Here is an 18351-nt window from a genome sequence, read left to right on the forward strand (position 1 = left end):
ACTAATCAAGAAAGAGAGAAGCAGGTGGGAGAGAGGCTTCTCCACAGGATCCAGAGTAAAAGCAGCTTTCATTCTCTTGATGTAATTGTCACCTCAGAGGCTTACTGCCTTGTCTGCTAACCTGTGCTTAGTCCTGGAAGCTCCTAGCCTCCATACAAACTAGACTAGGCCTAGAATGTTTTCAGCCTCTGAGACTTACTGCTGAATAAGCTCACTCTTTCTTGTTCTCTCCAAGCTCTGGGCTGGCTGGCTCAACTTAGTTGTTCTGGCTCAAACTCTTCTCTAAACTAACAGATTAAATCTGACTTCTCTCAGTTTCTCACTGAATAACTCTGCTTGGCCTCAAACTCTAGCAGTCTGTTCTAGTCTCCTGGCTCCTTCTCATTCTCTGGCTTGTTGTCTTCACCTGTGTCTAGTTGTTCTCTCTTCAACTTCTCTCTGTAAAACTCTCCTAGTAAAACTGCCTCTGAATTCCATGAACTGAACTGCCACAAACCCAACCCCACTGCACTGCCTCTCAACTCCCTGACTCAACTGAACTGCCTGAACAGAACTGACTAGAACTCAGAGATCTGCATGCCTCTGTCTTGGAGTGCTGGTATTAAAGGCATGTACCACCGCGCCTGGACCTAAGCTTTTCTTTGCCTGAAACATGCTCTATACCCTCTATACCAGGCTGGCCTTGAATTCAGAGATCTGCTTGTCTCTTTATCCTGGGATTAAAGGCATGTTTGTATTCCAGCTGGATCACACAGACCTAGAAGGTCTTTGGATGTGATCTCTTGTCAGAGCAGCCATGTTCTGAATTAAAATTCCTCTATAACCTAGACCACAGCAGCAGCCCAGAGCAAAGAGAAGTAAGGGAGAGTTGAGACACATTCACCACCAGCAGGAGCAGGAAGGGACGACACATAGAGGTTCTGGTTGGTGGGCAGCACGGCTGGGTGGTGACAGTGTTCGCTGAGGGTGAGAAGAAGGGCTTTCTGGAGGTCACATCTAAAGTAACAGCTCTTTACCACTGAAAACGCTGAGTTTGCTTCTACCTGTTTACACTCTGTCTGCCATTGCATGGTTCTGTCGCCCTCCTTGACGCCAGAAAGGCCCATTTGGAGGCAGCTTGTCTCTTGTCAATCCCAGCCTCCAGCTGCCCCCGAGCTTCCGCAAACTTCCCATCTTCTGCTTGCCAGCATAGGCTGGTTTCCTGGTGAAGGGCCTGCCCTTCAATTCTCTCATGAAGGGTCTCTGGCCTCAGCAAACAAATCCTCTCTGATGCTGTCAGTAACCTTAACTTCCTTCCTCGACCCTGAGCTCAGAGCGCCATGATGTGCACCTCCAAAACATTCAGACTCTGTCTGTCTCTAGGCCTCAGAGCTGGCAGCCTGCTGGTCTGCCGCAGATGTCCGTCCTGGGAGAGCTTCTAGGTCAGTTGCTCCCTTCCTAGCTTTACTTCTGCCCTCGCCTCACCCCAACTTCAGACCCTCCAACCACCCTTAGCCCTTCCCCAAGCAAGGTCTGCAGACCTGTCTTATTTAGATCCTGCAGTCTGTTCTCTAGATGCAGTATTTCATGCCTGCACAGGACTGAACTTCCGCCAGTTCCGGCTCAGATATGAAGACAAATCTTGGAGGAAACAAAGGCCATCTTGTGAGGCTGTGCATTTGGGTTTTTGATTGAATTGTTTTGGTTTCTTGAGACAGGGTTTCTCTGTGTAGTCCTGGATGTCCTGGAACTTGCTCTGTAAACCAGGCTGGCCAGGAACGCAAAGGTCCAACTGCTTCTGCCTCCTTGAGTGCCAGAATTAAAAGCGTAAGCCATACCACCCAGTGAGGCTGCACATTTTTAAGAGTGAGGCAGCCTTCCTCAGATACCACAAGGTCCACACATGAGCCAGAAAGAGCCGTCCGCTACCAAAGGCTTTACTTCGACAGTTACTGACTTTGGTTCAGTCTTAGAATGCTAGGGAATGCTGGGACTTAACCGGTATTTGTCAGCATCTCTGGTCCCTCTCTAGCTGTTGCCCCCACTAACAGCCCTGGCTCCCTCCCACCCAGAGTCCTTCGGTGTGAGCTGCACTCTGTGAGGCCAGAGAGCACGCTAAGCCATTTTCAAAGCTTGTTATTTTTGAGGCCCAGAGCTCCAGAAATGAATTCACAAAGAAAATGAAAACCATAACAAGACAGATGGCCGAGTGCAGTCGCTGCTAACAAAGGCCATCAGCTGAAACCAATGTGGACAGCTCGGCTCGGTCTCGGCTCATGAACTTCACTTTGCCTTAGAAAAGCCTCTCAGCACAGGGTGCACATGGTGTGTGTGTGTGCATGAAACAGTAGACTGGGTTCAGGGCTATTCCATAGCAAAGGAAGCAGCAAAGGAAGCTTGTTTCCGGTTATTGAAATTATGATGTCTGAGAGTTCAACCTCAGTAACTGATAATATGATTCATAACAAGAACTGTATCTTTCCCTGGGCCACCAAGATGGCTCAGTGGGTTAAAGGTGCTTGCTGCCAAGCCCAATAACCTGAGTTCAATCCTCCGGAACTGTAAGGTGGAAAGCAAGGACTGACTCCTGTGCGCATAGGTGCTGTGACATATCTGTCTCCCATCCCCCTACAAAACGAAATGTAATTTTAAAATGTTGAAGAAATATATCTCGTGGACTTCTGTCCCGTCTCAGGGCACAAGCTCCTCAGACTTCAGAATCTGTTGAGCACTGTTTTGATTTGTTTCTTTGTTGTGCTTGTTATATTTCCCTGTGATAAGCACCATGACCAAAGAAAACAAAACAAACAAAAAACCATAGAAGGAAAGAGTTTATTTCATCTTATACTTCCAACTTACAGTCTATTATTGAGGGAAGTCAAGGCAGGAACGGAAACAGAAGCCATAGAGGAACTGGGTTTAATAGCTTGCTCCTGGCCCACACTCAGCTACATTTCCTAAAGAGGTCTGTCCACCCATGTAGGGTTGGTGCCACCCACAGTGGGCTAGGTCTTGCTACATCAATTAGAAATTCAGGATATGACCACAGATGTGCCCACAGTCCAATCAGATGGATGCAATTCCTCAGTTGAAATTCCCTCTTCCCACACATGTCAAGTTGACAACCAAGTCTAGCTAGCCATCACATGTACTGAGCATTTTTTGGATGCTAAAGAGAGGATTGGTGGCTACAGCTCCTCAATAGTCTGAAGATGCTCAGAAACCATCCATTTGATAAAGAGGTAGGAACTCTCATCCCTTACCCCCAACCCCAGAGAAAAAAAGGGGCTGAACATTGAGTTGATTGCTGACAGTCAATCTGTCACTATATGTTTCAGATAAAAACTTTATAAGGAGGAAAATTCATTTCATTCACAGTTTCTGAAGTCCCCATCCTTGGTGGCTGACCATTGCTTTGGTGTCTGTGACAAGGCAGCACAGACAACAGTGAATGCACATCTTTAACTCCAGCAATGGGAAGGTAGAGGCAGGTGGATCTCTGTGAGTTTAAGGCCAGGCTGTTCCACAGAGCAAAATCCAGGACAGTCAGGGCTACATGGAGAAACCCTGTCTTGCAAAACAACAACAAACAAAACAAACAGAAACATCAACTCAAATGAACAGGATCCTGAGAGCTTCCGGGTTGCAGAGCGTGTAGAAGGAAGGAGATCCAGAGGAGACACAGAAGTTGCAAGAGCCTCCCGGCTCTCCACCCTGTGTGTCTCTTGCCCCTGCAGCGCCTCCAGGACTCCTGTAAAGTCCTTTATAACAGTTCCATAACTGTGAAGTGCTTTTCCAAGTTCCTGGAGATGCTCCATCCAGAGAATGACTATACCCAAAGAGGGGGATCACGGGAACCCTTAATCTGCATCATTTTGCAGGAGCGCAAGCTACCCCCTGAGATCTGGTGTAAGCCGTCTTGTGGGACTGAGCTTTTAGTCGTGAGATTCGACTGACCCAGAATATCATGACAGATGGACTTTGAGGAGCTTCGTGTGGTATCTGCGGGAGAATGGACTGTCGGTGGCAATCCCCTAACATCCTCTGGTAACCAGAGGTGAAGGGTTATGCTGAGTATTGAGGGCATAGGAGAAAACACTCAATTTGTTCCACTCCTGCTAGACAAATGTTCCCAAGTTACTGCATCAAACACTAAATTATTTCCTTACAGTCTTTCTTCAACAAGATCCTCTTACTGCCACAGGCTCTTCCTTTTCCCATATTGGTACCACCCTCAATCCAACTGCTCAGGCCCCAGTGAGAATCATCACCCTAAAATTCTTTTCTCATATGGAAGCCATTTTGGTATCCTGATATGTTTCCTCTAAAGGTAACCAAAATTCACCACCTTCATTCTCTTATCCACTCATTATATTGGCATATGTGAATTAGGAACTATTACAAAAATATTTTGTGTACAGCACTCAAAAATGTTTGGAAGCCATTCAGCGTCGCTTGGGTTATTAAGGCTGGGAGCCTTTTCAATGAAATCAGGGCCCTTACGAATGGGGCCTGAGGAAACTTGTTAGCCCTCCTGCCAAGTTAGACCTCCTAAAGGCACCATCTATGAGGAAGTGGGTTCTCAACACACATCAGATCTGCTGGGGCTCTAATCTCAGGCTTCCCAGCTCCTAGAACTGTGAGCAACAAATTTCTATTGTTTATAAGTAACCCAGGCTAAGGTATTTCATTATAGCAGTTCAAATAAAGACATTACATCTGCTAATGTTTTGATGAAAACCTGTGAGATGACTTGTGCGTCCTTATTGTTCCAAAGGACCGTATGGAAAGACAGGAGCGGATATTGTGTGTGGCAGATCTTACTCCCTGCTCCTAAGGAGGCCCATAGAAAAATGTGATGATTTGTGGCACATCAGTGGTGTAGGGGTGGCAAGGTTGCATTCTACAGTGGGTAGAAGCATGTCCTCAGGAAATTCCGGATCCTAATCACTGTTAATGGTGGGCTCTTATTGGAAACAGGGTCATTGCAGGTGTGCCATCAGTTAAGATGCGATCACTTTAGAGCAGAATGGTCCCTGAATCTAGAACTACTGTTGTCTGTAAAAGAAGTGAAGGGAGTTGCAGGAGTGGAGCAAGACACACAGCACAGTGGGGTACGTAGTGCCTGTTGAACAAGCGTGAGGACCTGTGCTCAGATCCCAGCACCTACATAAAAGCTGAGTATGTGTCACACCTGTTACCCCCGTGCTGCGGAGACAGGAGGATTCCAGGAACTCGCCAGTCAGCCAGTACAACCAGCTGAGAAACGCTGTCTCAGAAAACAATGTACAGAGTGATAGATAAAGACACTGGGGGTTGACCTCTGACCTCTACACATGCACTCACAGGCAGTGCACCCATGTACACACACACACACACACACACATCACACAGATAAATAAAATCTGAAGAGACACAAGAAGGCTGCTTAGAGGCAAGGACCGGCGCCTTACTCATGAGTCAAGCAATGCTGAAAAGTCCACAGAGAGGGCAGGACCTTCATTAACTTTGACTTCTGACCCCTAACCTGGACTGGGATGAAAGGAATTGCTACCATTTCAAGCCCTCTCTTCCACAGTCCTTTGTTCCAGCTGCCCTACTGTCCACTACTTGGCTAAAATGAGAAGATGAAATTTCGTTTCTCAAATAAAATCTGCCTCTAACATTTGTGATTTATGAATTTATGAAAGAGTAGAGTGAAACACAATAAGAGACCCAGGGAACCAGGGTACATCTAAAGGAGGTCCTTAGTCTGGGAAGGCAAGATAATCTAAGCAAACTGTTTCATCTAAGCCAACTTCACTCCAACCTTTGGAACAAACATCAGACCTATTTGTTTCATCAAGCAATGAAATTGCTCATTAAACTTTTGGTACCTCGTCTGGGATTAGGAAAAAAAAATCACATTACAGCAATATCAGAAATGTTCTCATTGTTTATTTTAGTGTCCGTAATGCTTCTAAAAGTGAAGTATTGGTAATGAAGTTACATCAGCCTTTCAGGACATCTTTGAACATAAATTGCATTAACCCGACAGTCTCCATTGGTTCACCATGATTAATAAATAGAATCGCCACCACCAGACGCCTTCCTTGGCTTCTTAGGAAATGAAGATTACCAAATGCTATCAGTAATGATACTTGCAAGCCCTGTAAAGTGGCACCAGAGAATTTACATTTTTATGAGTAATTTTACATGGGTTTTAAGTTAAGCAGCCCTTTGAAAGAAAATTTATCCAAATTTTGACTTATTAGAGCAGCACACAGTGGGTTGTGGATAGAACACAGCCTAGAATTTTTGAGTCCTACTCAGACTCTGCTCCTTAGCTGGAAGGAACATGCTGGGCTTACTTCCTCATCACATTGGGGAATTCCTCCCCTATAAAGTAAGAGTAGGAAGTGAGGAGTGGGGCCATTCCCATGATCCTCTTGTGCCCTGAAATACTGTTGCCCATGAAGGGTTCACTCTTATTCCTCTACAGCATATTTGAATGGGCTCTCTCTCATGGTTTGTTTGCTTTGCTTTGGATTTGTAAGACATGGTGTCTTAACAGGATGGACATTGGAAGGAAAAAACAAGAAACAGGACAAGAGCCTACCACAGAGGGCCTCTGAAAGACTCTACCCAGCAGTGTATCAAAGCAGATGCTGAGACTCATAACCAAACTTTGGGCAGAGTGCAGGGAATCTTATGAAAGAAGGGGAAGTTAGCAAGACCTGAAGAGGACAGGAACTCCACAAGGAGAGCAACAGAACCAAAATATCTGGGCACAGAGGTCTTTTCTGAGACTGATACTCCAACCAAGGACCAAGGTCCATTCATGGATGTAACCTAGAACCTCTGCTCAGATGTAGCCCATGGCAGCTCAGTACCCAAGTGAGTTCCATAGCAAGGGGAACAGGGGCTTTCTCTGACATGAACTGAGTGGTTGGCTCTTTGACCACCTCCCCCTGAATGGGTAACAGCCTTGCCAGGCCACAGAGAACAATGCAGCCAGTCCTGATGAGACCTGATAAGCTAGAATCAGATGGAAGGGGAGGAAGACCTCACCCATCAGTGGACTTCGAAAGAGGGATGGGAGGAGATAAGGGAGGGAGGGTGAGATTGGGAAAAATAAAGGAGGGGGTTACAGCTGGGATGCAAAGCAAATAAAATGTAATTAATGTAAAAAAAAAAAAGAAGAAGAAGAAGAAGAAGACATGGTGTCTTATAGCCTAGGAATAGCCTCAAATTTATTATGTATTAATAGGCTGAGGCTGGCCTTGAACTCCAGATCCTCCTGCCTTCATCCCAAATTCTGGGATTATAGTCATGCACCACCACCCCCCACTCAGCTCAGTTTTTTATCTTTTTTGAGCCATTACAGGCCTTCCTAGCTTTTAGGCACCTCCACATGCTAAACAGGCCAGCTGGGCGCTGGCACCTGAAGGAAAAATTGCTGAAGCAGACTCCTGCCACAGGAGCAGCTCAAGTCTGAATGTTGCACACTGCACAATGCAGGAGCCAAGGGAGGCCGTGCTCTACGCTGAGCTCCGCTTGCCACGCCACACACCCCAGAATCCCAGCACTCCAAGGCAGCACCACTTCCTAACCGCACAGGATGCTACACAGGAGAGCAGAAGCCTCCCTCCTACTGTCCTCAGCTTCCGATCATGCCAATCCCTCAGGTTCTTCCTTTGCTTTCAAGAAGACTGTAAAAGAATATGCTTATTTTTTGTGAGAAGACAAGAAAAAAATATACTCATTTTTACACTATTCTTTATGCTTGTTTGGTTTTTTGTTTTGTTCTGTTTTTTATTTGGTTTTTGGAGACAAGTATTTCTCTGTCCTGAAACTCGCTTTGTAGACCAGGCTGGCCTTGAACTCACAGAGATCCATCTGCCTCTAACTCCTGAGTGCTGAGACTAAAGGCACGCGCCTCCACACCTGGGTTAACTATTCTAAAGAGCCAATGAACTTACAAGCATTTGAATTTAGGAGACTTGCAGACCAAACCGACCAGCTATATCAAAATTACAGTGGACTGCACTGGGGAGCTAGCCTGTAGAACAGGAGCATTTGGTACACAAGTATGAGGACCCGAGTTCAAACCCTCGCCAACTACATAAGATGTCCTTGCCACACCTGCTGGGTAGCGGATGGAGACAATGGGACAGCTGGGGCTATCAGAGAGATGCTCCATCTCACGGAAACAAGATGGAAAGCAGACACCCAGACACCTGGCATCTTCAGGTGAACTGGATGTGCGCTGTGTGTGCAATCACACACCTCTGTTACATATTTATACAATGCCACACACACACACACGTCTAGAGTGAACTGACAAGACTTTATCCCAGGACAATCTTAAGATGCTAGTTGGCATTTAAACTGTTCAGCTTCAGTGGTTAGTTTCACAGTTTGTTCCATCATCAGTTTCATCTCTCTGCAACATCTGCAATTTCGTACCTTGCGTGCCTGCTTCCATACGCTCCCGAACCGTCTGGAGTCCAAGTTCCCTGGCAAGGAGACCAGCCTCTGATTGGGCTGATTCCCCAAGTCATCTAGGAAGAAAGTTTTTTGTGATGTGCCCAGAAAGCAATCCTTGCAAACCCAGCCTCTTCATGGAATAAAGGCAAGAGTCCCCAGAGGCTGGGCCGAGACATCAATCCTGCCAATATCTGGTTCTTCCTCCTAAAACCTAGGAGTCACTCTGATACCTCCACAGTTTAAGCCTCATTTCTTCTCATCATTTCCAAGGGAACCTGGCAATATGTCTGCACAGTCCATTTTTGTTGGTGTTTGTTTTTAGACAGTGTTCTACTATGTAGCAGACTATGCTGCTTCTTGTTATGTAGCATCAGTTGGACTTTAACTCATTGCAATCCTCTGCTTTAATTTCCTGTGTGCTGGAATCACAGATACAGCTCCATACTTGATTCTGTCTGCCCCCTCCCCCTTTTTAGAAGTAATTTTTTAAGAAAGAAAAAAACAAGTATGTGGTTTGGGAGGCATGTGGCTCAGAGGGTGACACTGAGGACAAGAGTTCATATCCTCAGTACCCATATAAAAAACCAGAATGGGATGCACAGTAACCCTAGGATTGAGGCGCAGAGAAGGGCGGATATAGAGAACTCATTGGCCAGCTAATCTATCTGAGCCAGTGAGCCTGCAGTTCAGTGAGAGCCTGTTTTGGGGAGCAGTAAGACTGAGGGGAAGACGCCTGCCATCTTGCTATAGACCTGAAAAGGCATACAGCTGCACACATGTGCACCTCACGTAACATAGCCATACACAAGCATGCGCATATGCGCACATACACACACAGCATATAGTCTAAAGCTGTAGACTAAGCTGAAACCGAATAACAGGAATTATAAACTACATCTGCCATTGTATTTGTTGAAGATCCACCAATCGACAACCACAGGGCCATTCACATTGTCAGCTGAGAGACAGCCAAGACATCAGCCAAGGCCCAAACTGGGGAGAACACTTCCTCAGTTAAGTGTGTGCAGCACAAGCCTGAAGCCCTGAGTTCAAGAAGTCCCAGTGCTCAAATGGGAAAACCTGGCATGATGACACTGGGAGGCAGGCCCAAGAAAATTTCTAGGGTTTGCTGGCCTGCCATCTTAGCTGAATCGGCAACTGCCAGGTCCCAGTGACAGACCCTCAAACAAGGTGGACATCTCTGGAGAAACCATACTTGAAGTTAACCTCTGAGCTCCATACACATGAACACACTTGTGTGTATGTACTTCAGCATGGACACACACACACACACTTCTGCACCCTCCCCTCTCCCCCGCCAAAACAACCCTCCAGCCAAAGTCCAGGAAAAAACCCTCTGAACAATCACGAAGTCTCCTGAGAGCTGGAATAGGGCTGATAATTATAATCCTGGGAGCGTGGGAGGTGGCAGAGAAAACAGCCCTTACTTGGAGGAGTTACCATTTTGCTTATGGGATTAAAACAAGCCCTAGAGAAAAGGCTGCTCAGGGCCTTCCTAACAAAACTTTCAAAAGCAAACTTTGAAAAAAAAGTCCCTGGAGAATTTAGGTGCTTAGGGCGGGGGGGGGGGGGGGGGGGGGTGGTGAGCGGGGAACACAACTCAAGAATACCCACAAGACAGAAAAATACTCAGCATTCACTAAGGTAAATCACATAAATTATATGTTACTGCACTTTACATTTAAGCCTGTTAAAGAAGATAAAGGAAACAGAAAGTTGAGCTGGAGTTGCAAAACTCAGTATCTGAGGTTTCAGTCGTTAGTTTTAAGATGCATTAGATGAGATTAATAGCAGATAAGAAACCATAATCATGGGCTCAGGACTAGTTTAGTGGTAGAATGCTTACCCAGCATGTACAGGGTTCAACATTTAAGCTCCAGTATTGCAAACAAACAATAAAAGACAAAAACTTTAAGCATGTGTCACTCCATGACATTCTGGCGCATAATGGACAATGTATATGTTTCTTGCACAGCCTACTAGAGATGTTGAGTACACATGTTCACACAGTAGCAAGAAAAGCCGAACTTCCATCAGCCTTGTTAATCACAGCAAACTCAGGAAGAGAACAGTGCAGCTTTCCAAGAAAGAGAGATTAAAAGCCGTATTCGAGTTTATTTGCTTTTGTTTTTCAAGACAGGGTTTCTCTATGGAGTAGCCCTGGGTATCCTGGGACTTGCTCTGTAGAGCAGGCTGGCCTTGAACTCAGAGATCCACCTGCCTCTGCCTCCCCAGTGCTGTAAGACACCAGTAAGCTAAGACCCAGTTTAAGGAAACAAACAAACAAACAAACAAAAACAACTATATGCTTCCCATGGATGAATAATTTAAACATTAACACACTAAAAGTTTGGAATAAAATGATGGTAAAAGATATCATGCAAATACAAAAAAAAATCCTCACACACAAAATTTTTAAACTGTTAATATCAGGGAAAGATTTCAAAGCAAAGAACATTACTAAGAATAAGAAAGGCAACTTAATAAATAAGAGGGTCAACTTAATGTGAATGATGTAACAGTACTAAACATTTGTGAGCCAAATAACAGAACTTCAAAATCACAAAAACAAAAATGAAACAAACTAAAGATCTCTCATGGACAGAAAGCAAGCAAAATTCACAAGAATATTTTAAAAAGTCACAAGTTACATTCTTTTTAACAGGTGCATGAGGAACACTTACCTAATGGAATTTATGGACCATTAAAAAATAATTAAAAGCAATAAAATCAGACAGATGTTTCCTAACTACAAGAAATTAAAATTTTTTAAAAAGGGAAAAAAATGACCTTTGGAAATTTCCAAGTATTTGGACACCAAATAACACGTATTAAAATAACTCATGAGTTAAACAACAAAACCTAAGGGAAATTATGAAGTGTTCTGAATTGAATAAAAACAAAGCCAAACTGTATCAGGATCTGTGGGGGTGCAGAGCATTAATGCCTGCATAGAAAAGTTCTCAAGTCAAGGGTTCTAATTCAGACTTTAGGGGAGAAAATAAAAAAATAACACAGCACCTAAATCTGTAATATACAAAATTACAGAGAGTAAATGAGAGCAATTTGACTTGAGAAAAATAACTTGACAAATATCCTATTAAACTGATCCAAATACATAGGAAAACAAGTTTAGAAATGATAGGACATCACTACAGACCTTGCATGTTTAAAGGAAACATGAACAACTTCACATAAATAAGTTAATCAACTCAAAAAGCTTAAAATGAAGCCAGGTGTGGTGGTGCATGCCTTTAATCCCAGCACTTAGGGAGGCAGAGGCAGGTGGATTGCTATGAGTTCAAGGCCAGCCTGGTCTACAAAGGGAGTCCAGGACAGCCAAGGCTACAGAGAAACCCTGTCTTGAAAAAACAAAATTAAAAAAACTTAAGAAGAATCACAGAACAGCCTATTTAAAAATGCAGGTAACCCTAAAGCTACTTAATACTGAACTTGCAACTATGTGTATATATTCTATATCTGTGCATAGATACATATATATGTATGTATATTCCCCATCTTCCCAGGGTCAGTGAGAAGACGGCTCAGCTGATAACAGCACTTGTCGACCTAAATTCAACCTACACACACATACACACACACACACACACACACACACACACACACACACACAGGCTCATACTGGCTTCACTAGAGAATAACATCTAGCAATGTAGTACAAATTCCCTCAGAAAAAAAAAATGAACAATTTTAACTTATGCAATTAAATGAGCAATGACCATTTTACCAAAACAAGAAAGCCTGAGCAGTTTAAAGAAGGCTAATTAAGTGGCAATATACATTGAAATAACCCATCGTCAGACCAATTAAGTGTCCACAGAAATAGATTAAAATGAAAGGGACTTAACTCCAGTACTGTAACTACCTCTCTACCAGAGGAATTTCTCCCATGCATCTACAATCATTCCTGATAAATAGCATGTTAAGATACTGGGGGGATATGGGGTAGGTGGTTGGCGCAGGACTGATGGTGTAACACTCGGGTACGTAGCTAAGATTGAAGATGAGTTCAAGTCCAGCCAGGCTAAACAAGACCCACGCTCAAAGCAACAGTTAACAAAGGACCCTTCAGAGGAAACCAGAATTGGCGTAGCAAAGGTAAATGAGAGCAGTGTCGTTAGAAATTGGCAGTAATAACTAGAATGGATGGTGGTTCTGGTGAACTGAACACCTGAGGCACACATTTATCACCACAAATTGTAGAAAGAACATTTGTGACGCTAGTATATAATAACTAACATTAAGCCAAGCGGTGGTGGTACATGCCTTTAGTCCCACTACTCTGGAGGTAGCAGCAGGTGGATCTTTATGAGTTTGAGACCAGCCTGACCTACAGAGTAAGTTCCAGGACAGCCAAGGCTACACAGAGCAATCCTGTCAAACCTATCAAAGAGCAACTCCAACCTGGCATCCATGAAAAAGGCCACATACTGCAGTCTAGCTCTGCTATCAGCAAGTTTCCTAAAAGGCCTCTCCAGCATAACCCTTTGGAAAACCACTGGCTAGTTTTATCTGAAAGGGCAGCTAAGCCAGGGACTTCACTCATCACGGATGGGCCAGCCAAGCCACAAGATCATACTAAATCCTAAATCTACACAGCTTGCAAGTAAACACGATTAGAGAATGACTTTTGGGAATTAGTTCTTTCCTTCTACCGCACAGGTCCTAGTGACCAAAGTCAGGTCACTGGGCTTGTCAGCACATGCCTTTACCTGCTGAACCATCTCACCAGCCCTAGTTAACTTATTTTTAAGGACGTAATTTTGACTTACTGGTCAATCTCACTTAACTTGGCCACTGTGAGCACACATGATAGAAAACTGTACTCCCCCAAAACCAAAGAAAGCATTTCACTTGCTATTAAGATATGGTAGTAACAATCACTACACAAAAATCCCCACACAAAAGGGACTCAGAGCATCTACCACTTAGAATAGCAATAAATGCTTAAGATGGAAACCCTTAATTACAGTTACCACCCAGGACAGGACTGCCCAATATACAAAACTCTGTCAGGGTGGTCATTTCTGAAGCCTGGAAGAGCAAATCACATTTCAGTTATAAAAACAAGCGATAGTATACAAATAAACACCTGTCTCAGAAGATGAAATTACTACTCAACAGTGGAAGGATTTCAAGATTTTCATTTTATTAAAAATATAGCAGCATAATTGCATCATTTGATAGCTCTTTACTAATAGCATGTGAAAGTACTTCTACTCAGACTCACACCTAGGCAGTATCTTTATGCTTACAATGACTTTTCCCTTGAGGATCTGTAATACTGTTCTATTAAACTACTTGAGACCAAGAAGGTATTCTTAATTACAAAACTGACCTATACAATTACACAGCATATTTAATCTCGTATGGAAATCAGTTCTCTGGATTATTCCCCCATTATGTGTTGGCTACTGGTACCATTTACTAGTAGAATTCTACAATTCTTTCAGTATGAGTTTGATGAATCTGAACCTAAATAGTCAGGAATGTCTCTATTAGAAAAACAAAAACAGACAACAAAAAGAGACCACTACTCCACTCTCAACCTAGAATTTAAATATCATCTCTCCCCAAATTGGCAAATTTCCAAATGAAAATGTTAGCTGCCAGTAAGCCTAAACATCAGGCAACAGACTAAAAACCTACTTTTAAAATACATTGTTATGAGCTGGGCTGTAGTTCAGTGACAGACCACTTCAGGTGTGAAGCCCTGGGGGTTCAAGCCTTAAAGTGAGGGAAAAAAAAATTAACCATAAACAAATCAATTACAGAAATTACTAACATTTCTTAGCCTGGAATGTAAAAAGATCTACTACTAAATCTAACCTGGTTATGGACCAGAAGTCATAAATGGCTTTAGCTTTTCAATTTTAATTTATGTGTCGCTCACTCTTCAGGTGAAATCATTAATCATACAATAAAAGACAAAGGAAATTGAAAGGCTGACCTACGAATTAAGTAGGAAACAAGCTTTATTTTTAAAGATTATTTTGTTACATTTAGATTCTTGCTTCCAGGAACAAAATAATGCCCTTTGAAGACCATTAAATTTGGGAACTTGAAAATAATTCAAATGACTATTAGCTAAACACGAGAAAACGTTAAGGTGGGAAAAACACAAATACATATGGACAGCCACTGAACTTCTACATCATGGAGACAGCTCAGCTTCATGACCAACTCAATCAAATCCTATTTCCAGTGACTCACAGAGATGCTCCATTACTCAATGCATTCCTCCAAAAAGGCTGATGCTAGCTGCTGACTCAACTAACATGAAATCATACTCTATCTGTAATTTGCTGTAAATTGGAAATATTTTTAAAGCCTATTAGGGAGCTTCATAACCCCTAAATTTAAATAACCTCATAGGTTAAGACAGGTCTAGATAAAAGGCTGGATCTTTTTAACATTTAAAATGAAAGCCACACAAACAAAAGAATGACATTAGCATTTTAAAACAGATTTTTCTTGACCAAAAAAACAAATCATCCTGATTATAAACATTGGTTTTTATTTGTAATTGAGTATATAAAAATTTAAGCCTCTAACATAAAGATAAATACATAACAGACACTGAATCTGTTCAAAAAAAGAATTCTAAACATGGAGATTACAGGCTGAGCAGTAATTTTTTTTGTCTAAGTTAGCTAGTCCTTCACTGTGCAGCCACCAGGTAGGTGCCTATACCAGCTCAGTGTGCACAGGGAAGCCACCCACAGCATCAACTGCCCACAGTGAGGAAAAGAACAACCACACTCGCCGTCAGTCAGAGTGGCTCCTCTCAGCTTACCTCAGGTTGTCCTGACAGCCATCTATCTTGGGTGAAAAACAATATTCTTGAAAGAAATAAAACACCTTAACAAAAAACAGTAAATGAATAAATAGGCGTACCTGTCTCCCTCATGCCAGCGAGTGTTGCTTCTAAGAAAAACAAATTCTACAGCATCTGAATTCACTTTCGCTTGTGTTCCTAGTCATTCTGAGTTTTCAAAACCATTTTCTACATTAATGATTATTTAAGCAAAATAAATACCTGCATAAAAAGTACTTAGCAGTAGGAATTAAATGTTAATATCCACCATGAAAACATTTTTAACGGTCCACAGGGGAGGAAAACACCTCAACTTCAAAGGGCTGTTTTAGAGACAATGAAAAAGCCTGCATTGTCCCGGACCCTCCATATGCCAAACAAAACAAGAGCAGGATGAAACTAAAGAGTCTTTCCTCTAAAATACTCAACTTTATTAGAGAAATGGTACTAAAAAATAACAAAGATTCAAACATTTGCTCTATTCTAGTTACATATCATAAATAAGACAGCGGTTAAAGCGAGACACACTCCTTCACAATCTTTCCACAGGTGCCCAAGTATTTCTGTATCAGAATAAGCTGTTTGCCAGCCAACCGTATGTGGCTAAGTGATTTAAACGGCCATCTATACTTTACATAGTAAAGTATTTTCCAAAAGTTTAATGTACACAGTGACAAAAAAGAACACACACATATACACACAGTAATTCTGAACACCTGAAGATGATCAAGCAGCTTCATAATCGAACCAGGCTTTATGATTTGCAGAAAGGGCCTTTCTATTCTTTAAATTATAGTTTCAACAGTATTAATGTGAAAACAAGACTCAAGTTGAAACCAAATAACTAAAGTGCTACCTGGCTTTTTAAATCTGTGAAAGTAACTCTTCCCCCGTGAGGTAAGGCAACTAAGTAATTTGATTGTATTAGGTTGTATTAAAATAATTACACTTGATTTTCAAATAACCTTTGCAAATTGAAAGTGGGTTTTTGTTTGTTTTGGAACTATTAACAATCAACAGTGCATTAATTAGAATTTATAGTTTTGAAGAAAACATTAACACAGATGTCATTTTACTACTTGCATACCTTCTGCAAAAAGCTGAGCCCAAGACTGATGGATGACCCTGTGTCTTAAACTCGCATAAGCAAATCGTTAAATACAAAACCACCTCCATATGATCCCAGTCCTTCCTTTAAGAATAATCTCGGCATCATTAGGAGAAAATGACTGCGAGGTAATATTAAGGCCATCCAATGAAGTCAGTTGGTAGGTTTCCTCTGATCTGATCTAAGAGCATGTCTCCTCTCCTTTTTAATCATCACAGTAGAAAACTGGTGGTCCCAAAACTACATTGTTGTCTGAAACTCCCCAAGTCTTGTAAACAGGACTTTCTTTACTTAACTGAATTAAGAAGTGCTTCTGACACACGACGCACACACTTCCCAATGGGTGTGACTAGAACACAGCCATCTAGATTCCATATGAACTGACAATGACTGGCACACAGAAGATCCTAGAAAGCAGCACACCACACATTGTAGAAGGCACTAAAGCTTCAGCTTGTGCTCCCTAGCCCATTTTGAAAATTCAGTTTCCTTTTTATAAAGGCATCTTTGCCACCTATGGCTGGCAAGACACACTGCAAATTTTTTTCATGAGCTTGAAAATATCAACAAAGTTTAAGAAGAAACGCTCATTGTGTGGCAGACCCAATGATTCTAAACATCGAATACTGACATGTTAGTAGTATTCGACACAGTTGTTCTTTTTTTTTTAAAAGAGAACAGTAGCATGCATTGTCAGTTGGTTTTTAATCCACATATTTAGGCAGCTTTAATCTGTAGAAACTGTTTTAAAGAAAAACTGATGTCCAAAACAGTGAGCAAAAGAAAACACAATAGTGAGAATTTACCACAATCACTGTAAGCCCTGTGAAGTGAATGTTAAAACTTCTTACATACTTTGCACTTTACAAGAGTGTGTATATCTGCACAAATTTCAAGCACATCATCAAACTGTACATATTCAATTTTTTTTTAAAAAAGTAAAACAATACAAAATTCAGTAACTAGCATTTTGTAAGAGCCTCCAATGCTCATCTCTAGTCTTTAGGGATAGTTCCACTCTGCATCTTTGATGTTCAATTTCTCTGCAATGCTCCTGGCAAACACTAATGCACTGCATGACAAGTGTGACAGCCACCATGGAAACGCAGACTTCAGAAGATGGTGAGTTTGGGTAACATCTGGCATTTCATGATGTCCACGCTCCATAACAAGATGCCCACAATGTCACCTCATAGCTGGAAAAGCTGTTAGTTTCCACACATGTGTTTCTTCCCGTTTCCACCTTGCTGTGAACTGAAAGCTTTGGGTTTGCTCCCACCTGGAGGGAGATGTAGCTGGCGGGCCTACACGGCGTCGGCTTGGCTACAGAGGCTCTCTTCATTTGGCTGGCAATTCCCATTCTGCTGCACTTTGTTTTCTTCCTCAGTCCTTGGTGAGTCCTTGTCCCCTGCATCTTTGCTCACACTGGAATCTGCCTTCTCCTACAACAGACAGCATGAACATGTTTACTATTAGAACTCTCTGTGACTGCGGCTGAATGATGTAACTGTCTTTTGTGAATAAGGCTGCATTGTTTTCTTTCACTAAAAAACCATGCAAGCATATATCAATTTGTCCTTTGTATGTTATTTCCCACAAACGATGGGCAATTCATGGTAACAAACTCAGACTTTAACAGGTGAACAGAAATTCTAGCTCTTCAAAACAGCCTTATAAAACAAAACAAAGCCAAAGAGCTTTCCAATACACAAGAAATGAATACACATGTTCACAAATAAAATTTGTGAACATGGACAAAAAGAAGTTGCTATTCCTATTAGAAAACCTTCAACAGCAGTCCAAATTCTGCCCTCAGGCTAAGGAAAGACTACAAAGAATGCCTAAGATATAATACATGCTTAATAAAGAACGGTGATTCACAACCTTTTTTCCCAAATAGAATTAGACATGACAAAATAGCAAAAGAAACTCAACT

General features: G+C 42.3%; 1 protein-coding gene across 3 annotated transcripts in view; it reads right to left on the minus strand.

Annotated features, from left to right (window-relative positions):
* Nucleotides 1-14987: 14987 nt before the first annotated feature.
* Srek1 (splicing regulatory glutamic acid and lysine rich protein 1) overlaps nt 14988-18351 on the minus strand; it is a 34900-nt gene continuing 31536 nt past the window's right edge. For all 3 annotated transcript variants that reach the window (XM_021649210.2, XM_021649202.2, XM_060385667.1), the window contains exon 12: nt 14988-17857. In XM_021649210.2, the coding sequence (XP_021504885.1) occupies nt 17720-17857 (138 nt within the window). In that variant the 3' untranslated portion in view covers nt 14988-17719. The remainder of the gene's footprint in view (nt 17858-18351) is intronic.

The sequence above is a fragment of the Meriones unguiculatus genome, chromosome 6, assembly GCF_030254825.1.
Source record: "Meriones unguiculatus strain TT.TT164.6M chromosome 6, Bangor_MerUng_6.1, whole genome shotgun sequence".
Taxonomy (NCBI): Eukaryota; Metazoa; Chordata; class Mammalia; order Rodentia; family Muridae; genus Meriones; species Meriones unguiculatus.